The sequence below is a fragment of the Takifugu rubripes genome, chromosome 14, assembly GCF_901000725.2.
Source record: "Takifugu rubripes chromosome 14, fTakRub1.2, whole genome shotgun sequence".
In the NCBI taxonomy this organism is placed as follows: domain Eukaryota; kingdom Metazoa; phylum Chordata; class Actinopteri; order Tetraodontiformes; family Tetraodontidae; genus Takifugu; species Takifugu rubripes.
Window position 1 is genome coordinate 3382374 of NC_042298.1, and position 24384 is coordinate 3406757.

The window sequence follows — 24384 nt, forward strand, 5'->3', positions numbered from 1 at the left end:
TAAAAGAAGCTGATATTGTGTCGCTTGTTTTACGTCTGCTTCTGAGTTTGAATTAAGTCTGCCAATGAAGACCTTGATTACAAACCCAGTAGAATATATGGAATTGCTATTGTCAATTATGATGGATGGATGGATGGATGGATGGATGGATGGATGGATGGATGGATGGATGGGTGGATGGATGGATGGATGGATGGATGGATGGATGGATGGATGGATGGATGGATGGATGGATGGATGGGTGGATGGATGGATGGATGGATGGATGGATGGATGGATGGATGGATGGATGGATTAATGGATGGATGGATGGATGGATGGATGGATGGATGGATGGATGCTTGCTCTTTAATTTCTCTCCTCTCCTAGATTAATAATGGGCTGTTCACCCCCCTTTCCTCGGGCCAGTGGTACGGAAGAGTGAAGTTCAGGACATCCAGACTTTCCTCTTTTATCTAACTCCCAAATAGCCAACGGGAGGCTGTAGGATCCCATCCTTTTACAACAACTGACTGTTGACTCACTGTTTAAACTTCTAATTTTCATATGAAGCTGACGTATTCTAACATTCAAATTTTATTGTTTACTTACTTATTTTACTACCTCCGCAAGATCTACTCAATATTGAGTTACTGTGCACACTTTGGGTGCTCTTGGCTGCTCAGTTCAGCTACTCGTCTTAGCTCAGATGTTTATAGAATTCATCGTACAGGGGAACAGGTTTCCTACTGTGCATATGACAATAAGCAAGATTAAAAACGTTGCTCCAGGTGAGCAGGTTTGTTTAAATAACCCCTCCATACACGAGTCATCATAAAAATAAAAAGGTTTTGACAATTTCAGCCTGGATTCTGTTTATTTCCTCCATTCCCTAATTTTTAGATTATGTGTAGCTACACGGTACATGTATATATATTTAACATACCACACATTTAACATAACAATGTTGTAATAAAACTCTTTCAGTAAACACCAAATATTAAAAGAGCTGAAACAAGACACAGATGTCAAAGAAACATGGAAAAAAGAAAAACACAAATGCGGATCTGTCAGAATTCACATGCTATTTTTAAAATAAACATAGGCTAAAGTGACACTCATACAAAATGAACACCAATAAAAGTAAATACATGAACATCAGGTGACAGTGAGCACCATGAACGTCTCTGGGAAAGCAAGCAACGTTAAGGACGAGTCTGGAGGAAAAGGCTCAGAAACAAAAAGGGTCCTGGAATCCTGGCATGGAACTCCAAACCCCTGTTCACATCTTGAGAACCAATCTAGCCACTCAGCTCCAGAGTAAAACCCAAAGGTAAAGAGCTGAAGGAAAATCCCTTATCCCTTCAATGAGGCGTGGGCGGCCTGAGAGGACGGCTCTGATCCAGATGAGCCTCCTGTCTCTGGCTCACAGCTGCAAAAGCTGCAGGACCGAAAACATCAGGAGCAACAGATGCTGTTCCTGGGTAACAGTGTGGAGGAAAACAGGAAGAATTCTATAGTCTCTTTCCTCTTTTCTCCATTTAACCTTTTTTTCCTTTTAAATATGACTTCATCTGAAAACAGCAACAAGGACATTTTACATATTATATATGCATCAATGCTCATTCCAAAGCAGAGAGTCGATGATTAGAAGTGCCGTAACAGCCAGGAAGACAACCAAAGGACAGGCTGCCTCGAGTCTAACGATATTCTATTTTACATATTTCATTTTAATGCGCAATCAAACTGGTGATTTTGTTCCTTTACATGGCTGGTGGATGATCTGGCTGTCAGGAGACATTCATTTCCACAAGTATTTCCAGTTCAGAGGTTTGTAGGAGAAGTCAGTCAGTCAGTCAGTCAGTCAGTCTGTCAGTCAGTCAGTCAGTCTGTCAGTCAGTCAGTCTGTCTGTCTGTCCGTCTGTCTGTCTGGTGCTGCCACCTTTCAGGCTCACTTCTTGTAGACCAGCGAGAGGCTGTGCGGGTCGTTGGCCTGAATCTGCAGCTGCTCTGGCGTCTGGCTGTTCGTCGCCTCTCTTCTTCCTGGCAGAGCCGAGATCAGTCTGGACCTGTAGTGGTCCCCGGCCAGGAAATATAGAATGGGATCGATGCAGCTGTTGATGCAGACCAGCGGCCGGGTGATCTTGTACGTGAAGTTGATCATGTTGAGGGTCTCACAGTTGACCTTCAACACGCGGGCGGTGTAGTAGAGGGTGCGCGTGACGTGAAAAGGGACGAAGCACACGGCAAACACCACCAGGACCATGATGATCAGCTTCAGAGTTTTTTGATAGAAGTTGACACCCTGCTGACTGGATGATACTCCAACCCTGGGACGGCACAACGCCCGCGCCATCAGGCAGTAACACATGACGATGACCAAGAAGGGAACTCCAAACAAGAAGACCATAACCACGGAGGAGTAATCGACATAATCCTTAAATAACTTCTTGTTGGTAGTATCATGGCACAGGGTGATATTGTCCCGTCTGGAAGTGGTGACAAAGAAGAGGTTAGGCACCATACACACGATGACCACGCCCCAGACGGCGGCGCACGCCAGGTAGGAATGGCAGGGCTTCACCAGGGTGAGCGCCTTGAGCGGGTGGCAGATGCCCACGTAGCGATACACGCTGATGCAGGTGAGGAAGAGGATGCTGCAGTAGAGGTTGACGTAGAACAGGAAGCGCACAATTTTGCAGGCCGCCACCCCGAACGGCCAGTTGCTGTGGTTGCCGTAGTAGTAGACCAGGGTGGGCAGGGAGAGGACGTACAGGAAGTCAGACAGGGCAAGGTGGAACATGAAGATGGTGCTGGGGTTCCAAGGTCGCATCTTCAGGAACAGCCACAGAGCCGTGGCGTTGAGCAGGAAGCCGAAGACAAACACCAGACTGTAGGACACGGGCAGGAGGATGTATTTGAATTCCTCATCAAAGCGACACCTGTAGGTGATGACGGAGTTGTACGCGGAGCCGTTGTGCCTGTTCAGAATGCTGTCGGATGGATCCATCGTGACGTCTCAGCGCAGTAGAACCCTGCCAAAGACAAAAGCATTAAGCAGCGCGTCCACCTCTGTCTATCCCTGCTTATTAACACATTTAGACTGAGCACATTCAGTAACATACTGACTCACACCACACCGTTGGTGACTCATGGATTAAACACTTAGGATGAGACAGGGTCTTAAGTGAGGATGAGACGGCCCCGCATGGAAAACTGTAAAAACTGTCTTGTTTTCACACTAAAACTCACACAATGGCCATAATTCAGACAACAGCAGTGCTATTCACACCGTAAATGACGTCTGTGTAGATTCTCAATCATCCAGGTCATTGTATCCAAGGTAGTTTTCTCTGTCAATTGGACTGTGTTTCTTCTCTTGAAGACGTTTCACCTTCTATCCAGAAGGCTTCTTCAGTTCTGAAACCTCTGTTTAAGGAAGGTTTTTCCAATTTGACATGGATAGCTTCCTTGACCCCCCTCTCAAACCAGCGGTCTTCTCTGGCCAGTACCTGTACTTGGCTGTCCTCGAAGGAGTGGCCACTCTCCTTTAGGTGTAAGTGGACTGCTGAGTCCTGACCTGAAGAGGTGGCGCGTCTGTGTTGTGCCATTCTTCTGTGGAGAGGTTGTTTGGTTTCACCAATGTACAGTTCCTCACGTTCCTCCTGACACTGTACAGCATAAACAACATTACATTGTTTGTGTCTTGGTGTCTTGTCCTTTGGGTGTACTAACCTCTGTCTGAGAGTGTTGCTGGGTTTGAACTGAACCGGTATGTCGTGTTTCTGAAGGATCCTCCTAAACTCCTCAGAGACCCCGGACAGATAGGGGATGGAAACGCTGCGGCGTTTGTTTCTCTCCTCCTCTCCTTTGCTGGGGTCTCGCTTTCTTGAGGTTTTGGTGAAGGCCCAGTCTGAGTAGCCACATGTTTTGAGAGCTGTCTTAATGTGGTCCTGTTCCTTCTTTCTGCCTTGGAATGTAACTGAACTGAACTGAACTGAACTGAAGAAGCCTTCTGGATAGAAGGCAAAACGTCTTCAAGAGAAGAAACCCAGTCCAGTTGACAGAGAAAACCACCTTGGACCGTAAATGATGCAGCCAAAGACTGTTTATGATACTAGAACAGTGGTTCCCTGAAAGGTGTGTGAAGGTTCTCAGTCATCCAGGTCATGGTAACTCTGGTAGTTGAACCGTGTCATCTGTGCGTCTTTCACTCCTCTCTCAAACCATCTGTCTTCCCTGGCCAAAACCTGTACGTTACCTGTACGTTGTCCTCAAACGAGCGTCCTTCGTCCTTCAGATGCAGGTGGACAGCTGCGTCCTGGCCTGAGGAGGTGAAGCGGTTGTTTTGTCTCCCCAACGTACAGGACCAGGCATTCCTCGCCGCACTCGACGGCACACACCACGTTACTCTGGTTGTGTCTCTGTGTTTTGTCCTTTGTGTGGACAAGTCTCTGCCTCAGGCTTTTGAGGTTTGAGTCCATGTTTACGAGCCATGTGAACTCAGGTTATTGTTCCAGACTTTTACTGGACTGCAGCGCTTTTAAACTGTCAAGTGGCGCCATAATTTAACACACTTAATATGTTCAAGATTATGTTTACATCAATATTTCAATATTAAGCAAGATTATTACTAGAATGGTGGATCCTAATTTAATTATTTACCATACCTATTAAATAGGTAATGACTGCTCAGTATATTAGAGCTAGTTTTAAAGTTAAATGTGTTTATTTTGGAATGGAAGCAGCTTTTGCATTTTTATTTTTTTGCCCCACGGGTTAATTCTAAATAAAATGTAAATAATGTGTGAGTAAATAATGATTCTGAAATTGTTGGAACGATATTTCCCAGGAATAAAGTTAAATCACTTCCTAAAAGTCTGTGTTTATAACCGCACCTGTTGCTTTCCTTACATTTTTAGGTTGAAATATGTTAAATAAGTAACTACATTATTCGCCAGCACGCGATTTTACACACGTGTTCCGGACGCGGGTCGAACCCAGGACACAACCGGGTCCATACTCACCACTAACAGATGAGCTGGACTCGATCCCACTACAGACAGTTCTGTTCCAGTCGGGGGGATCCCGCATGCGATCCTCTCATTCAACCGATCGTTTGGGTCCGGGTTTGGTTCTGAGGTGGTCCAAGCCGCTGCGCATTATGTCTCGGCACCGGACTCCTTAGCGCGCAGGACATGAGGCGGGTATGGAGGACGCGCCGTGCGGGGCTGAAATGGGAAGTCGCCAGTCGGCTGAGTGGGCAAAGCTTCCGCCCATCCGACGCCCTCAAAGGAACCGGCCGAGATCTGCTTCACGGATTAGAATCTGCGCCGTTACTGGACGTGTTGTTTTTAAAAAAGAGAGAACAAAAACTCGTAGTTCTAGTTTTCCTTCCACATTCAAGAGATCAAATTTCTCCTTAAATCAAACCCGCCTGGTTCCCGTTGTGGTGGTGTTCTATGAACAATATTCACCTGCAGGATGTATATGACGTGACGGACATGTAATTCCCATGCACGCCAGGACTGACAGTTAGTGCTGAACTGATATTTGCACAGCTGTTTAACACGCACACGCATAGCTGCGGCTAAATGAGCCATTTGTCCGCAGGACATCAGCGAGCCTAAACACATCGTTGTCATCTGGAGCCATTGTGGGATATTCACTGGAATGACGGATTAGCCGCACTTTTTAGTCTAAAGTCTGACCATAAAGACATAAAAACAGGCTGTGTGACACAGGTGACACGAGGCTAAAGGTGTGACGCAGTGTTGATTGAGCCGCCGCACAAAACACACACGTCTCTGTTTGTTTGTGTTCTCTTGTACACTGCAGCTATAACACGAATGTCAACATACACGCAAAACTGTTTTTAATATTAGGAATGAGCCTTCTGTCACGCGTCCTCATCTCCTCCACCCTGAAATGCTGTGTGCGTGATTCCGACACCCCCTCCCACCCAGTGCGGGCAGCAACCCTGCGGTCTTTGGCTCACACCGCACCTGCAGCCGGAAGTCATGAGGGGTACGTTTGCTCTCCTCTAATAAGTTACCTGTGGAAACCAGCACCAAAACCACACAGGCTGAGGGAAATGAACACACCATTCGAAAGTTCTCACACTGTTTTCGGTACTTTCTGCTCATGGTGGGCGGGAAAGCTATTGGTAATTCTCAGAAATACCCAGAATTCAATATTGATGACGTTTTTTAAAAAAAAAAATAGTGTTGAAAACAATTATGTTGAAAAGACATTCAGGTGCTAATTTAGGAGATTAGATTACAGCTTTTATCGTATCGCCGCCTGTCTGAGCCCACAAGTGCATGAAATAACACTCACGCCTGCTCAACACCATTTGAGTGGAACTTTATGTGCTAACCTGTTAAGAGCCACGTTTGTCATGACCACTGGACACGGGAGCCGATTAAGCGGTGCAGTATAGACAACATGACACAGTAAACACATTGGATATGTATTTAAACCAATTTTACAGACACGTACCCAGGACATATAGGTGCAGCTGTGGATTTTCTGCTCCAAAGGTTCAACTGAAGGTTTTTTTTTTACAGGCACAATGGGTCAATAACAGGAAAACACACAGAAGAGGGGCTAAAGGTAAATGCCAAACTCCACCTGCGGATTATATCATCATTTAAAATCCTTTTTTTTTTCTTTTACATACAATCAAGACTTTAGCGCAATAATTGGTGTCAGTAACTGGAATTATGTCAAGTGTTTCCTTTGTGTCATCATCAGCCGTCGAGGTGGACGCAGAACAAAAGCAGCCTGTGCGACTCTGCTGTGTTGACACAACTGTTACAGTATCGACTGTGTTAATAGGAAGATGGAATGATGGTAAATTGCGTTGTTCGGCTCCTGCGGCAGATCCTGGTGCGATGGCGTTTGTGATCCAGAAGATCCTCCTCAGGGAAACCACTGCAGAGAGGTGACACGTCAGTCATGAACAGGAAGCTAGCGGTACTGTTTCAGTCAGTAAGACTGTTTAGTTGGTGTTTTATGCTCCAAAGGAGAAGGTAACATTGATTTAATGACTATAAATGCATCAGCAAATCCTTGTACTAACAACTCTGGCATGATCTGAACGGTAAACACTTCTCAGGGTCGTTTCCAGTCATTTGGTAACCATGGTGACCAATGTTTGGCTAGACCCTGAGGATATGATGCTCAGTACCTCTACTTAAAATCGTTAATATTGCTTTTCTTCCCCGACGTTTATCTCTGTGAGGATTCTCATATGACAAACTTGTGGCCATAGGAAGAAGGCCATAAAACCATTGTCCCTGTTTTTCCTCTCTTTGCTGCAGAGCTGGAACTTTATGTTGCTTTATTTTGTGTTTAAGAACCATCTGATGCAGCAAACATGTTTAATCGACAAAAGAGTGAAGCAGAATCCTGTGTGATAGGTAACTCACGCACTTTCTTGTCTGATTTCCTGACTTCTAGAAATAAATCTTCCCCGTGTAATTATGTTTCTTTAACTATGTGAATTATTAAATCTTTCCTGCTCTTGTGCAAAGATTTTTTTTTGTTTTGTTTTCAGTTTGCATGTGTTGGTGTTTGCGTAGGAGTGACAAAAAGAGATAAAGGAAAAGTGACAGTTGTGTGTCAGTGGTGTTGGTGGTGTTGGTGGTGTTGGTGTTAACAGCGTTCTCATCGAAGAGTTATGGTCACATTCAAGTGCTCAACAGGCTAAAAGGCACCGATCGATGTTTATGCTTTGTATGAATACGTTAACTTTCTGGCTTTAGAATCTAAAAGGTTATTGTGGAGTAAAAGTCCTTTTAATCGCGGTGTGCAGAGATAAAGTGGGGGGATGCATCCTGTGAGATGACTGGAGAGCAGTTTTTACCTCTTTCTCCCAGCTGTAGCCTCTTCCTCCCTGCACAGAGGGGCCGTTTCTGTAACCCGACCTCTGGCTGGGGGTGGACGGGCCTCTCAGCTCTGCAGGGAAGAAGTCAACCTCGCTGAGGGACTTGGCGATTTGCAGAGCGGTGAGAGAGTTGTCTCCCATTGGCCCAGGAGGTTTCTGTCCCACCACCCAGGGAACAAACTCCTGACATTGTGCCACCTGCGTGGGAGCGTAGGGGAAAGGCAAAGGCGCCTTTGCTGTGTGAAGAGCGTTGGGCCTTTCTGCAGGCTCATGCTGGTCCCTTCCGGTTTCATCTCTGATGATTGCCGAGTGGTTGATGTACAAGTTCTTCCTGTTCTTCTCCGGCAGCATGGAGTCTTGGGCGGCTTTTCTATCTTTAGGTTGGTCTCTGGGCTGTGAGGTTCGCTCACGATACCGCGCGGGCGGAGGTGTGGGGGATGGGGACTGGGTTGGGAAAAGCTGATAGGAGGAGTTGGCGTGGGGGGAATGAAGGTCATTGGTCGGAGGAGACTGGATCGAAACGTCTGGGATCTCGATCTCCGTGAAGTCCGACCTCCGACAGACTCGTCCGTGGTGTCCTGAGATTTTTGGGAGCTGCAGGGCCTCTTTTCCAGACCAGACCACCTGAGGGTGTTTGCGTTGAACGGGAGGAGCATCGTCCGCCCTGCGCCCCACTGAAACCCCTTCCACGATGAAGTAGGCGGGATTGGTGTAGTTGCTGGGAGGTAGCTTTGGGGGAGCTGGCGAGGCCCTGGAACGAACATACAAGCTTGGAATTCTACAATGTCACCGATTGTGCTTCACTCCACAAAGACTGTGGGTTGTTACACATCAGCAGGGAGTCAGAATCGTGGATGGCAGGTTGTCACACAACATTGTCTGAAATAGTTGAATTTAAAACTCTTTTTAACTTTAGATCCTGAAATCCACCGTCATGGTCACTTTTCAGAGGGATTAATTGCAATTTTAGTTTTCAGAATTGACCGAACAGTCAAGCCTGGCAATAGAGTTTGAAAGAAGCTCACAGACCTGAAAAGATTAGGAGGTGTAACCTACGGGTCTGCAGAGAACCTGTCCTTAGAAATGAGGGATGGTATTCACCAGAAAGATGACATTTGTTCACCTGTTCATTGGAAGCCTGGTGGAAGTGGGAGAAATGTGGCCCCTCCCACGATCTTTCTCAGAACAGAACAATTCTGTGAAAAGAAAAAAGAGTGTATGAAGCAAAGCTGCGATTTCTGTGTGGGTGTGCGCGCGCGTGTGTTCATAAAGCCCAGTTAACAACGACGTATGCGCGTGGCTGAAGTGTCTGACCTGGTGACACAATACTCATCCGTCCCTTGTCTCAGGAAGCAGCTGCTCAGGGTCAGTCAATCAGGAGCCAAAAGAGGAAGCGGTCGACAGACATCAGCAAGCATAAAGTCAAGCCAGGGATCATTGAGGAACCAAAGAAAGGAAGCAATGTGAGGCCGGCTGGAGAGTTTATGCAGCGGCAGCAGAAAGTGATAGTCCAGGCGAAGCAGGAGCAGCAACTGTTTTTGACCTCTTGACCCACCGTAGACTTTTTCCCTCACTGCGCGTCTGTCCTTGGGCACGTGGAGCCTGACCCGTCCTCTGATGGAACCCATCTCCTCTCCTCTGTGGCACAGAAATGTGTCAAACTGCTCCGACGCACCCATTAAAGACCGCAGCGCCACGCAGCATTCGCCTGCAACACAGGTGAGGAAGTTGCAACCTGCTGGCGGCACTCAACTTTTTATTTCGGGCCCACTTACGTGACCATGACAATGCAAACAAATAATCATCATCAGATCTGGCATTTTTAGGTACGGAAATGCAGTCATAGAAGATGCTTTATGTGTCTCAGTTCATTCAAAGGATGCCCGCACATGCAAGGGAGCCTCAAACGTCCTGTTACTTTCACAACATCCAGTCTGGCCTTGTTGAACATCACGATGCCTATTTAGCTCCTGATGCGTGAGCTTAAAGTCATGTAAACTGGGCTTCACGCTGCTGCTGTCTTCCTCTACACTCCAGCTTTTTGTCTTTTTTTGTCCGTTCACATTGGGAATAAAAGCCTGAGATCCATCTGCACATGTGCAGATGTGAAAGAGCAAAATAAATCAGCTTGATTGGCAAGAAGAGTACAATCTGTCATTGTACCAGATAACTACTGTTATAGCATAGCATAGCATAGCATCGCAAGTATATACAGTAATTATTCTCTAAACGTGGTCACTTCAATAATCTGATGATAACAATATATCATAATGAGATTGTCTTCATGTAAACGGGCCTAATGCAGCTGGTCAGACTAACCGTAGGACTCAAAGCCATCGCAGGACTTGACGGACAGCAGCAGATGCTGGTCCTGAAGATACTCGAGGTCAGACATGAGAGGCAGGAGCTGGGATAGACGTGGAAACAGGGTCAACACAGGCAGCGATTACACACATTAACCAAGGAGTCTCTAACCTTTGGCAGCTGTTTGAAGGACCATCCCAGTTTGAGGAACTTGGGGATGTCGCAGCCCTGCGAGTCATTCTCACTCGAGCGCCGCGTCTCTACAAAAAGACGGGTTTTTTGCTGCTGCGCTGCAATGTAAAACTTTATAGAGACCCCCCCGCCCTACCTTCCAGACAAGATGAATGGAATTCAATGAAGAATTTTGCCTTGCTTGCTGTCTTCACAATGGCTTCGATTCCTTCAAGTTCGATCCAGGCCCTCTCTACGCTTCGATTCACATCTGTGCCAGGCAAATATGCGGCTCTGCTGTTAGTGTAATAAAGGGATTCAACCCATTTTACTCAGATTGGGCGCACAGCACCTGTTTTGGCGCGGAACGGCGACACCACTCCGACGTCAAACGTGGCAAAGACGGGCGAATGGTCACTTGTGAAGATGTCGTCAGTGCAACCTGGTAGCAGACAAACGCACACATGGCTACAAGGACAACAAAAACAACTTGTGCTCAAAACACTGCGTAAAACACAGGAAGTCTGCCAGTGAAATTTCACAGGATGTGGTTAAAAAAAACGCTGGATGCAAAAAGCAGTTGGGCTACTATTTTTACAGTCTGGTATTTTGAGATGTGTTTGAAAAGAAGGAAATGTGTTGAAAAAAGTGGAAACAACTCATTTTTTATGAACCAAAGAGCAGGAGGAGCGTGTGCGATTCCTTTCACTTCAGCTGTGCACTTTTTACACTGACTGAGCTTTTATTATTATTTTTAACTTTATTTCTATAGCGTCACATTACAGAAACTCTGGAGAAACCGTTCAAGCAACACTGGGAAAGAAAACCCGTTTTAGCCGGAATAAACCTCGAGGTTCCTGTCGGCCTTACCGTACGCCGTGCAGGTGATGTGTGTCTCTGGGTAGGACTTCCACAAAATCCTATCACACCACGATGGAACGTTCACTCGCACCTGCAGATAAACATGCTCAGCATCTCGTAACTGGCTTGTTTGTGTCAGGGATTCCATTATTAGCCCCGAAGATCATTATTAACCTTCTATGTTTAGAGGCCTCGACAGCTGCTGGCCGTCCAAAAGGGATAAAGTTACACACAAAAATATCTGGAGTGCTTGTAGGATCTCCTCTTTGTTTATGAATATTGCTATGAGTATCCCGAATAAGGCTCATTCATATGGCACCCACTGCAAAATACATTAAAAAAACTGACGTTTTGTTCCAGGAAACATGAAGGCGTCATTTCTAAGTAAGTGTATTGCTCAAAAACATTATTGAGCAGCGACTCAGATGTCCTGCATCTGGAGGACAAAGGAGGACTGTAGACGTCCTCCTGTTTTTCAAAGCTAAAATAAATGACTCACTCCAGAAGTCTTGTATTTCTGCCACAGATAGCAGTCCCTAGACCCCCGCTCATACCGGTAGGTGGGTGGGAAAGTGATCTTCTCTTCGTCTTCACCGGGATAAACAGAGAGAGCACAGAGTGAGACGACCAAAGCTAACGGCGGAATTGTGAATCAATTATTCTCTTATCTGCATGAAAGGTTTTTGTCCTTTTTATGGCTTTATTTAAAGAAATCCGTGCGGTAAACTGAAACTCACTGAAATTGAGGAAGGCCTTCCTCTTGTGTCGCTCACGGGTCAGCTGATCTGCACACATGAGCTCATCAAAAGCTCTCTTCGAAACATGTTTCAAGATGTCCTGCAGAGCATCAGAGTTTTTAGAGATGTCATTTCACTTTGTGTTATTAACTTCAACCTGTTAGGCCAACCTGTACGTCCAAATTGAGTCTGTAGTTGAGATCTCCACACCAAAAGAGGTGGGTGAAGCGCAGGCTGATGTCAAAGGTGCTGTTTTTCTCACCCAGGCAGAGCAGTCGGAGGATGTCCAAAAAGTTCTGATTCCTCCTAAACACCACCCATTGTAACGAGAGTTATTAAAACCACATCCATTTCAGCTCTTTAAATATGTATTCTTGCAAACACACAACACACCTCAAGATTTTCTCACTTCCAGAGGACAGGCGGCAGTTAACAAATCCAAAAGAGGTTCCGTTGAAGAGAAAGGAGACGCCGACAGCTCCCTTGTTTCCTGAAGTCAGGTAGAAAACACCCAAGCTAAAGACTATTAAAACTCATTTGGACAATCTTCAAGTAGCCTTACCCAAAGTGTTCCCGAGGCCCGTCCTCACACAGGCTGTGTGCACATGACTGATGCGGGCCTCATGTTCGGGCTTCACAAACACCGCCAGGCGCATATTCCAGAGGGACTGCACTGCCACCTACAGGACAATATGGAGAATTACAGGACACACTTCAGGGCTGACCAAAAGGCTCCACCGATTACACTTTACTTTTATATTGAAATGTGTCAATTAACCACACCGATAAACTGCAAAATACACGGGGTTAGACTAGAAAATACACAAATAGAAGTAAAAATGATTTTAAAACAGAGACCAAATCTTTATTTGTAGTTTGTCTGATAGCAAAAATGGGACCATAAGGATCATCAACCTTCCATTATTCATAATTAATGGTTTGAAAATGTGTTAATGTGTCATTCCTCTACTATCATCAAACTCAAACCATTCATAAAAATGCTGAACAATAATTGTAAGTTTTGGGGGAAAAAATACACAAAAAGGTTTTGATGAACTCAATTTGGACTCCCAAGACAGAACAAATGGATAGTTTCATGAAGATTAATTACTTGTTTAAATTCAATTTGAGTATAGCTGCGGAGGGTGGCCTTGATGTGCTCGGTCCACTCCTTCTCCCCTTGAGGGTTCTCCTGCGTCCCTACAGCATAGATGTCATGTGGGAGCAGAGCAGTGGCCTCATCAGGAGTGTGTCCCAAACCACAGCACGTCATCCAGGTCTGCAGCGCCCGTGGAGGGGGTGATCCCCCTGCAAAGGCAAGACAGAGGAACAAAGCTGAAATCAAAGCTGATCCCATCGGCGCCCCTGCTGGTAGGTTCCAGACATTTACCCATGTTCCAGGTGCCAACAAACACAGAGATCACATCAGGCTCGCTCTGCTGGGAGTGTCTCATTTTCATCAGCTGGAGGAGGTGACAGAAGGCGTCACGTTTCTGGGAGACGGAGCGATTCTGTGAGAAACAGGAAGGCAGGAGAAAGATTCCAGTTGGCGATGAAGCTTTCTCACCCGTGCGCTCTCGAACATCATCTCCCGCGGCGTGTTGTGATGGCTGTCGATGACCATGCGTATCTTGCTTTGGAGCTTGACAATCTGAAGGACTGAGGACCGACAAACATCAGCAGGAAGCGTAATTGATATGACAGGATAAGAGTTTTGCCTCACTCCTCTCATGCGAGATCCTCTCCACCCCAAAAGACCCGGCCTTCCTGTCAAAAAGCAGCACGCCCGCGTCCACGTCCACAGAGGCGGTCTGTCTGCCGTACCTCAGCATCTTCACCTGGACAAGTAAAACAATAGCTCTTCACGTGGTCAAGGTTGATAATTTCCTCAGTTCCTACTTTGAACCTACACTACAATTTACCTGAAAGGAATTTACCGGTGACAGTCTGGCAGGGGTCTTTGTGGGGGCTGTATTTGGGGGTGTCGGTTCAGGAGGGGGGGCGTTCTGCTGCACTGCCAGGTTGTGATTGGCCACCGCATCTTGTAAGGCCTTCAGTACCTGTGAGGTGATAAAAGCATGAGGTTTGTACAATATAAGATTAAAGCAGTGCTGGAGAAGAGGAAACACATTACCCAGGATTCACAGGGTCACCAATGTTGCCATTATCAACAGATAATGCTGTATTTGACAACACAACATACCCTTTTCTCCAGTGATGAAAGGAGGCTGACCAAAGCTGAAATCTTACACAACAAGCTGTCCATTTCCATCTCTGGACCCTGTGTCCGGAAATATAAGTTACAAGTTGTGAATTGTTATAAAGTGCTGTCAAATGGACGCATGTGAAGGCAGGATATGCTCAATCGTACCTGTCCTTTGTTGTGTGTTAAAGAGCAGCTCGGGTGGTCAAAGACCTTGGCCAGGGTTTCCAGGCTTGACAGCGTCAGGTCGATCTCACTGTAGAGCACATCAGTACATTAGCTTTAATAAAATAGAAACACATTTTAGTGAACACCAACACAGCCTTTCAGCTCATTCAAGGTTCACCTTCAGCTCATTATTAAGACTAAAAGCATGAAACCCTGACCCATGCAGGCCTTGGCAGGCAGCGCCCAGAGTGCTTCTGAGGTGGTGCAATGTCGCTGCGCCTTTATGCACGTTCTCAATGTCAAGAGGCAGTGTATTGACGACATAATCTTTCAGAAGGGCGACCACCTCATTACTGGAGCTGCAAACAGGGGACAAAAAAAATAGAAATCACATTTGAGAAAAGGCCCCCTCTAAACACTAATCACTGTCTGAGCACTTTCTGAAGCTTGGAAAACATCACCTGCATGTGTTCAGCTCTTGAAACCCGTCCAGAAAAAGGGTATGTGCAGGTGGTTTTGCTGGTGCTGCTGGGACTGAGGCCGTGTTGCCCGAGGAGGGAGCAGGAGGTGGTTTCTCATCATCTGTGTACACATGAAACATAAAATCAAACAATAATAAACATTGAAGGCAGCCATCCTGGGGGTGGGGGGAGGGGGGCTTTTTAAGGTGTTGTTTAGATATATACAGAATATTGAATATTCAAATGTATGAGTCCAGGTATCGAACAGTTGTAATGGGTTGTGGCGACAGATAGAGGGCGCACCTGAGCTCTCATCCCCGATGTCTGTATCTCGGGGAACACCATAGAGCAACGGGCTGACCAACCCTTTATGGGGATGCTGGTATCCGAAAACCAAGTCCTCTAGTGTGCGGAAACAGTTCACCTGCACGCCCTGTGTTGTCTGTTACACACACACACACACACACACACACACACACACACACACACACACACACACACACACACACACACACACACGCACGCACACAAAAGTCATTATACATACATCCAAACACTATTAAAACTTTGTCCGCCATTTCTTTTCTTTTTTAAAAAAACAAACCATTTGTAAAAATTGAGTGCAAAAACTTTAATTATCGTGAGTGTAAAGCTTATGAGGTCATTTGGGAACTTTTCTTCCCCGTGGCGTTTGCCATGGTTACGGCAGTGGCATATCACGTGTCGACCGCTCAGGATGCTGGGAGGTTTTACGTTAGCCCGCCAGAACGTGAAATGAATGAAATCTGCATGCTGCATGAACGGTCGGAGAGGGCCAACAGAGAAATAAAGAAGGAAGCGGAGGTGTGCGCGGTCCACTTCAACCAGTGCACAAACTGCGGTGGTCAACATGCACCCTAGCGCAGCAAGTGTCCTGCTTTTAACGAGCGCTGTAACATCTGCAGAAAACCCAACCACTTTTCGAGATACTGCAGATCAGGAAAACCACCGAGCACCATCAGACCACCACGGCCCCTGTCCCCCATTGCACGCAAGGGCGGATACACGCACGTGAGTGAGCTTGACGCGCAGCCGACACAAGGGCCAGCTGATGTGTTTCACACTGAGGGCGTGGACATGTTTTGCTGCAAAAGCATAGACCAACCACAGGATGTGCGTGACCGAGATGAAAGGTTTGCTAACCTATCTGCATGCAACACGGGCAGGTAGCTACGTGTAAAGATTGACACTGGGGCCAAATGTAACGTAATTTTCAGGGCGCTCCTGCAGCCCACTGACTCCACTGCCCGCATTAATCCCAACAAGAAGGCAAATCTTGATGATGCCAAAATGTTCAGCATTTTGGATGCAAAGTTTGGCTTCTGGCAGGTGCTACTCAGCGAAGAATCCTCAAGACTCATCACCTTCATTACCCCAGTGGGCCGCTACGCCTTCCTTCACATGCCCTATGGCATCACCACAGGCAGTGAGGTCTTCCAGAGGTGCATGGAGCAGCTATTTGAGGGACAGCTATGTGCGATCGTGATTGACGACATCCTCATGTGGGGCCACTCTAGGGAGGAACATGATCTGCGCCTCCGCCAGGTCTTGGACAGGATCCGTGCTGTGAACCTGAGACTGAACCCCAACAAATGCAGGTTCAGGGTCACGGAGGTCCCCTACGTCGGCCACCTACTCACTGACCAGGGTGTTAAGCCGGACCCCTCTAAGACAGCTGCTGTTCGCCTGTCCCCCCCCCCCCCCGTGAGATCACGGCTCCTCTGCGTGAACTGTTGCGGCAGGATGTGGATTTGTGCTCACAGCGGCATTCACTAAACTGAAGGACATCATTGCCAGCCCCCCTGTGCTGAGATACTTTCACCAACCAGTTGTACTGTCAGCTGATGCCTCAGAGCATGGACTGGGCGCTGTCTGTCTCCAAAACGACAGGCCGGTGGCTTTTGCTTCCAGGGCCCTCACAGAGACTGAATCACGCTATGCTCAAATTGAGAAGGAGCTCTTGGCTCTCCTCTATGCCTGCATAAAATTCCATCACTACATATATGGCCGGGCCGTGACTGTTGAAACTGACCACCAACCTCTCATCACCATACTGAGAAAGCCACCGCTCACTGCCTCTGCACGCATACAACGGATGATGCTTCACCTCCAGCGGTACAACCTCAATGTTATTTACAAGAGGGGCAGAGAGCTCTATGTCACTGACGCTCTATCCCATGCACACCTGCCCTCCACTGATCAGTCTGCGGAGTTGGAGGACTACGAAGTGATGGTTGTGGAGGTCCTCTCCTCACATTGGGTCGAGGAACTGAAACACGAGACACTGGCTGACCCCAATTGCAGGGGTCTCTCACAGGTTGTTGCTGCTGGCCGGCCCACCACATTCAAGGAGTTGCCACGGGATTTGAGGCCGTTCTACGCCATGAGAGAGGAAATTACAATTGTCGATGGCTTGCTCCTCTGTGGCCAGCGTCTCATCATCCCACACTCCCTGCAGCGCTACTATGTACAGCAGTTGCTCCAGGGCCACTCCGGACTCGAGGCCACAAAGCGCAGAGCTAAGGAGACCATGTTCTGGCCAACTGTCTATACTGATGTTGAACAAGAAGTGTCCAGGTGCGCCCCCTGCAATGCTCTCAGACCGCATCAACCAAAAGAGCCCCTCCTACCACACGCAGTCCCTGACCTGCCATGGTCCCTCACTGCGGCGGACGTTTTTGAATGGGAAGGATGAGAGCATCTGGTACTTGTTGATTCTTACTCCAGATGGTTTGAAATAGACAGACTCACTGGAACGACAAGTGCCACCTAGATCACTAAACTTAAACGCCACTCATGGAGTGCCACAACAGCTCATGACAGACAACGCAGCCTACTTCACAAGCAGAGACTTCCAAGAGTTTGTTCGCAAGTGGGACTTCTGCCACATCACCAGCAGTCCATAGTATCCTCAGTCAAATGGACTCGCAGAGAGAGCTGTGCAATCAGCAAAGCACCTACTGGAGAAATGTGCACAAGATGGAACAGATGTAGATGCTGCCCTGCTCAGCCTATGTAACACACCAAGAGATGGGCTGCCGTCCCCTGCTCAGCGCCTGTTTTCTCAGCGCACAAGGGCTTTTGTTCCCATGACCAAAGCCATGAACTCACCCAAAGTAGAGGAGCATGTTCACAGGGCCCTGACACAGGTGAGACAGAAGAGTAAAGCTTACTACGACAAATCAACCAGGCCACTGCCCCCCTTACGCCCAGGGCAAACAGTGAGGATGCAGACACAGAGGGGCTACGACAGATTGGCAAAAGTGCTGGCAACAGCGACACAACCAAACAGCTACCAAGTCAAGGCTGGGGATGCCACTTATGTCAGGAATAGAGGCCACCTACTCCACAGACCTGAAACATATACAGTATATCTGTTTCCCCAGCTGAAGACCCACCTGCTGTCACGGGCATTGCAACCCGACCAAGCCCACAACGTGCTGCCACAGCACCAGAAGGGGTGCAGGGTCAACAGCAGTTGACTGTCACTCGCTCAGGGAGGGTTTCTAAACCCAGCTCCCTCTATGATGACTTTGTCACAGGCTAGCTCTGTGACCCACAGACACAGTTCGTATGCATTCCCAAATGTTCTGTCTGCAATAACCTGAAGTTTTTCTACGTGCAAGTTCCTGCCTTTGTTTATCAGGTGCAGCTACTTTCACTTTCAGGGACCTTTTACTTGAGAAGGGGGATGTAGACTGTGTGGCTTTTGCCATGGTTACGGCAGTGGCATATCACGTGTCGACTGCTCAGGATGCTGGGAGCTTTTACGTTAGCCCGCCAGAAGGTATGTTGAGGGTGCTCATGTCGGAGCTATAATAAAGCACCATCGTCCATACCGAGACTCTTTATTGTATCACGCACATCTACACACAGATCATCTTAAATTTGCATACCAGCAAAGAGAAGGCACCGCTGCTGCGTAGTGATAAAAACACATTTTGGCTTTTGGTTGGCCAAAAAAGTGAAACAACAGCATACTGGTTTTGTTTCTTGACAACACCTCTATATAGATATACTGTAATAAAACTGTGTTCTGAGCACATTTTTCACACGTACATAGCATCTCTATTAAAGATAGCCTGAGTGGGGAAAAAAGGCTTCAAAATATAAATCAAGCACACAAGTTTTGAGTTAGTGGAGCAAATAGGCTATGGGTGGAGGGGGTGGGGGGGGGGTCCACTGAAGTTGATAGAAAAACAACTGAAATACCATCTGAGTTTAGGGGCCAAGTTGAGTTAAAAGCTGACGATTTTTCCAAGGTTTGAAAATAACGGCTAGGCGATCGCTATTATAATGACTAAAACATGCAGATATACAAGAAAAAGAAACTTTTTTTGTGGTTTAGGTCTTCGAAAGCCCATTTGTCTGACTTTTTTGCTGCATTATGAATGTTCTCTCAACTGCGTTCCTCGTGTTTTGCGTATTTTTGTATTCGGCACTGCTGCTTCAGGCTACCACATCCAACAGACTCATTGCATCTGACACAAACACCCTTGTACACACACATGCAGCAACAAATGAGCCCTCTCTGTGGGTTGTGACCCAGTGTGTGGGTTGACCAGGAATCTCTGAGACATTAAAAACAATTTCTCTTCTGTGCTGCCGAGCTTGTGCCACAAACACGCAGCCGCATGGCAGAAATGCCATCCGGCCGAATCTGGAACTGTTGCTGTTTGTGCAAAGGAAGCCCACATCTATGGCGTCTTTTCTGTACCCTCCTGTTTGGCTCTGTGTGTGTTTGTGTGTGTGTAGTTTGAGGACCGCTCACCTGAACCGCCAGAAGGCCGTCTGCATCGGGAAGAACTCGATAGGTGTGAACGTGACGTTGAAACCTTTGGAAACCAAAATTGGCCATTATTGACAAGTGAATGTAAGAGAACATGTGGACAAATATGTTCCTCAAATAAGAACCAGATGTTCAGCTGTAATAAAAGGCACTTTAACACTGTGCCAGTTGTTTTACAGATGGCCATTGATGTGGCTTCTGTGTGTGAGAGACACTTGGAACGTCGCTCCATCGGTTATTTGTTTCGAGGAAGGCCCTAATGATGTTTGGAGAGACACGGGACCTAAATGTGGGACGAATTTCAACAGAGGAATGACATATTGAGAAAGGAACCCAGTTAAAGAGGGAGCACTACGAGCAGCTCAACTTTCAGGAATGTATCTGGCTTGGGCTGAGGAGCAGTCGGCCTTGTGCGGTCACCGGAGCTCCCGCCCTCTTTCAGGGGCCCCGGGAGGAAAGAAGGGCAAGTGGGGAAAACAGGGAGAGCTTCGCCAGGCTTTAAACAAGGCCGCTGGCATCAGGAGAGCGGCTACGCCTGAAGCTGGCCTGGCTCGCATGGGCCCAAGGTGACGGCGATGGATGTGAGGCCAGTGAATTGATTTACAGATGGGGTGTTCCGCGGTGATGATGACTTTATGAATGGTTTCCAGTCCCACCGGCCAAAACCCATTTCACAAGATAGGTTGGATTTATTTTACACAAGGTAGAACCGCTGTCTGCTCCCTCTGATCTCTTGATACTTTACAAAATGAACAAACTCTGCCTTTATGAGAGTCAAAAAGTCCAGTCACAACAGGGATTGCTTTACTTTCATATCAGCCATTTTTACTGATGTCAAAACTGAGCCGTAGTTGAGTTCAGTCTTCAGAAAGAAAGTCAGAGATATTCAATATTAAAATGTGAATAGTGGCACCACTTGCCAGGGCAGGTGCTCATGGCGTCTCTAAAGACAGAGTCACAAACCAAGAGCACACACAGATCCTATTTTAGTGCCACAATCATGTATTTCTGTTCACCGGTGCTGTTTGAGGTATACTCACAATAGGCAGAGTGCATAGGCTCCAGGCACCGACTCACTGTCTCTCACCAGGTAGCTGCCATCTTTCCCCGCCCGCGCTAACAGCTCCTCCGCATGGACGCGGCTGATGTCGCGATGATACCACGCAGCCGTAGCCATGGTAATCAGTGTGGAGTGCGGCCCGGTTGAGGGAAATAATCCACGGAGGGTGACAAAGCAGCCATAGCAGGAACGATATTTTGTCAGACTTGCTGTGCGAACTTTCCCATGATCAACATCACAGAGCAACAATTGGCCTTCTGTCTCTGCCGGTTTCTTCTGGGTCACACATCCTGTTGTGCCGAGGGAGGAAAAAAACCACCTGGCCGATGGTGCCGTGAGTCCACGGTAACAGCCGGCACTCCAGTCCACCTTCCGCGGTGGTGTCCTTGTGACAAAGGCGGTTTTCAGGTTTGGGCCTCACGTTGCTGCACCCAGGTGGGTGTGTTGCTCCAACAAACACAGATCATAATCACGGCAGCGTGAGGGACGTAGGAAGTAGGTGGATGCCGGACGGTATGAATCAAGACGCCACTCCTGAGGCGGTGAGGGCGCCTGTAGCAGAACTGCAAACACTCACTCGCACTAACTCTGCATGCAAACAAGGAGGGAAGAACCGGGAATAGCAAAAACAAACAAATCAAGCCTCGCACAGGGCCAACACACCCACACACAGCCGAGGCAGAAACAGACCAGATGGAAATCAGTCAGCACTAAACCCAGACAGGCGTACACGACAAACCAGGCTAATTCAAATGATTTCCCAGCTCTGTTGCCTTATAAGGGAAAAGGAACTCCCTCTGCAAAGTTCAGCTGCTCTTGTCTCTGCATCTTCTGGGCCCGGATTCCCTGCGGAGCTCGTCTGGTTAGATGTGGTCAGCTGTGGTCCTGCTCTCCAGCTCTACTGTCAGTAGCTTCGCGTCCGCACTGGCGTGGCCTCCAGTGCTCCTTCAGGGTGCCGACATGCTGGAGGGAGGGGGCACAGTGGCTTCGGACAGCCCCGTTCCAGCACAGTCACAGGCAGAGGAAGTGACTCGACATTCCAGATGGCCCACATAACCAGAAGAATTCTTGCAAGAGGCTCTGCTTCTACACCAGTGTGTGAAACAGCACATAGCTTCCTCTTCGCCTCCTCCCCCCTGCACTTCCTTCTTCCCCTCTCAGACCCTGCCTCCATCTCCTTCCTCTAATTCCAAACAATAAAAACAACTAACCACAAATATGAACACGTGGAATGCATGGCCAATCTTTGGTTTACTCCCCTCTTTTTTCGCAGTTTCTTTTCTTCTTACTCATTCCTTCCCTTTCTGAAAAAAGCACCCGGCATATGGTTATGATCATCCCTCACTTTCCTATTTTTTGCCCTCCTACCCTCCTAAACCTCCTCCTCTCCTCATTTTCCATGAGCAGGAGATTTCGGCGCTGTGGGAAGCTGTTGCACCTCTCACTACTCAGCAGAAATGTGCTGACAACCAAGGCAACCGCAGCCACAATAAAACACATATTCCACTGTAATCTGATCACATTTCATCTGTAATCTGTTTCTTTATTGTGAGGTTACCTCAAACATTTAAATGAAATGCAAAGAGCACTTTGTATTTCCATTTTATGGTTTAGATTTGCATTTTCTACAAATATTCTATCATTTCACCACTGCCTTTATTCAATCCTTGTTCCTTAGTTGCATATTTATACAGAATATAAGCCGTAAAATTCATAGAAAATCTTAAACGTTATAAAATAATGGAAGCGGGTTGGGTCACGCACCGGACTGGGAGGTGAGAAGTGATGGGAGAGATTACTGTCTTGAAAAGAGACTCAGATGTTTGGAAAAGGGGACTTTAATATCTATCTGGCAGATGCTGATGCAGAAACCAAAGTAATCTGTCATTGTTGAGAGGGTGTCACAACACTAACGTGGTTCCCCTCTCTATTTATAACACACGTGCTGCTTATGCAACCATTAAAAACTGGAGAGGACGTTCAATCACAGACGTCTTTGGGGGATGTTTATCAATGGAACAAATAAAGATTAGTCATGAAAATCAGGCAGCTTATGGAATTAATTAATATCGCAGCTGAAGAAGCTAAAAATGAAACTAATCTTTGACTGTGTGAGGTGACAAACAGAGATGTGAGCCACAATTGGCCCCCTTAGGGGCCCCTTAGAGACTAAAACTACTGTTTTTGAGGGGATTAAGTTGCAGTTAAAGCAATTATTTTACATGAAGATCAAGAACAGCTACTTTAGAGGGTTGTACTGCAAATATAATGTTTTTGTGTTTTAGATTAAACACAATTAAAGTCAGTGTAACTGTGAGTGATGCACAATCGAGGCTGAATTTGGAAGTTTGGGTCAGGATTTCATAAGGTCGCACTGAGACCTTTATCGTCCTGTTTCCCATCAGTCATAGTGAATCTGGACCTTGTCCTCGTATAGCCACACACTAAGGACTGTGTAAAGAAGTGGTAATACCGCAGTGTTGTAACGGACTGGGCGGAGTCTGAGGGCCAATGTCGACCTTCTATGGGAAGCACCTGCCAAACATGGCAGCAGATTAAGTGTAAGGGGCTTACATCTCTATTTGTCACCTCACGCACTCAAAGGTGGAAAAAGAAGCCCTGAAATAGGCTGTCCAAACCTATACAGAATTATAAGATTAGTTTCATTTTTAGCTTCTTCAGCTGTGATATTAAGCGGCGCGCAGGAATTCAGCCGAGAAGTACAGACTGTTATCCCAAATGTGAGAGTAGGACACGGCAACTTATGTGAAATGTTGGGGATAAGACCCAACGGCCAACAGATCGCTGGCTTTACAAGCTATGATCTAAATGCTGCATGAAATAATCAGAATATTAGAAAATGCACAGCAGCCTGTTGTGGGAAGACTTAGCCTTTATTAACACAGTCACTTCCAACCTGCACAGACCTTAAACCTGACACACGAATGCTCAGCACTCCTTGATCTCAGGTGGAACGTGACAGTCTTGCTAATGCTAAAACTCGGAAGCGAGAATCTTGCAGGCAGCACTGTTTCCCCTTGAATAGCTTGGCGCAGCTGTGGCTTGTCTTTGCTCTGTGAAGCATGCAGAATTCTGCTCAGAATGACTGTAAAAGGTAATAATAGAACTCAAAGAAATGAAGAACTACAAGAGTTGATTGATATTTGTTGATCACTAGCACATGGCAGACCATAAACAAGGCGATGATAATGATGTGATAGTAAAATTAGCATTAGCCATGTTATTAAACATTTAACATTTGACCAAATTTTGGCACTCCAAGAAGAAGAACCATTGAATATCTCTGTTTTGCAGGTGTCCCAATACTATTCAATGAGCCAATGATATAACTTGTGGCTATGTTGGCCTGTCTGGTCCAGCTTTAAGGAGATCTCTAATCCTGTCCTGGTGACAGCTGAATGGAGGCCGGCACTAAATCCATGACAGCTAAAGTGTAGTAATCCATCAATAAAACCCATCATCCAGCTCCCAGGCTAATCAATCCATTACAGCTAGCTAAGGAAGTGAGAAGATCCCGCAGCAATCCACTCGATGGATGGTTGGATTTAACCGTCACTTGGAGACAAAATAAGAGTCTCCATCTTAATGTGGTCTTTGGTGATGAATGCAGGACTTCAGGAGGAAATTAAAAGCTAAGATTTTTCTAGCCAAGCCCAAAGTGTCGCCCCACGGTGCCGACGAAATCTCGTACTTGTACACA

The 24384-nt window shown here is 46.9% G+C and overlaps 2 protein-coding genes across 6 annotated transcripts; both read right to left on the reverse strand.

Moving 5' to 3' along the window:
• Positions 1-841: 841 nt before the first annotated feature.
• Positions 842-5992, reverse strand: LOC101069616 (P2Y purinoceptor 4). 3 transcript variants are annotated; one of them, XM_011610452.2, is made up of 2 exons: positions 5007-5992; positions 842-3014 (listed from the first exon to the last, which is right to left on the reverse strand). In XM_011610452.2, the coding sequence occupies exon 2, from the start codon at positions 2987-2989 to the stop codon at positions 1931-1933; it is 1059 nt and encodes a 352-aa protein (XP_011608754.2). In that variant the 5' UTR covers positions 2990-3014; positions 5007-5992; the 3' UTR covers positions 842-1930. The 3 variants fall into 3 exon arrangements, with proteins under 3 accessions (XP_011608754.2, XP_029702880.1, XP_029702881.1); XM_029847020.1 differs by lacking the exon at positions 5007-5992 and adding an exon at positions 4241-5000; XM_029847021.1 differs by lacking the exon at positions 5007-5992 and adding an exon at positions 3492-3530.
• Positions 5993-6430: 438 nt separating this feature from the next.
• inppl1b (inositol polyphosphate phosphatase-like 1b) lies at positions 6431-21811 on the reverse strand. Of its 3 annotated transcripts, none has more exons than XM_029847017.1 (26): positions 20644-21806; positions 19586-19649; positions 15079-15217; positions 14776-14896; positions 14533-14673; positions 14315-14402; positions 14147-14224; positions 13881-14003; positions 13667-13781; positions 13511-13602; positions 13334-13436; positions 13055-13251; positions 12506-12623; positions 12337-12433; positions 12114-12249; positions 11944-12043; positions 11706-11794; positions 11216-11297; positions 10698-10787; positions 10503-10616; positions 10346-10434; positions 10190-10277; positions 9426-9578; positions 8994-9066; positions 7850-8621; positions 6431-6915 (listed from the first exon to the last, which is right to left on the reverse strand). In XM_029847017.1, the coding sequence occupies exons 1-26, from the start codon at positions 20778-20780 to the stop codon at positions 6904-6906; spliced, it is 3411 nt and encodes a 1136-aa protein (XP_029702877.1). In that variant the 5' UTR covers positions 20781-21806; the 3' UTR covers positions 6431-6903. The 3 variants fall into 3 exon arrangements, with proteins under 3 accessions (XP_029702877.1, XP_011608755.1, XP_029702879.1); XM_011610453.2 differs by having other exon boundaries at positions 13866-14003; XM_029847019.1 differs by lacking the exons at positions 6431-6915; positions 7850-8621; positions 8994-9066 and adding an exon at positions 9104-9226 and having other exon boundaries at positions 13866-14003; positions 20644-21811.
• Between the last annotated feature and the right edge of the window lie 2573 nt (positions 21812-24384).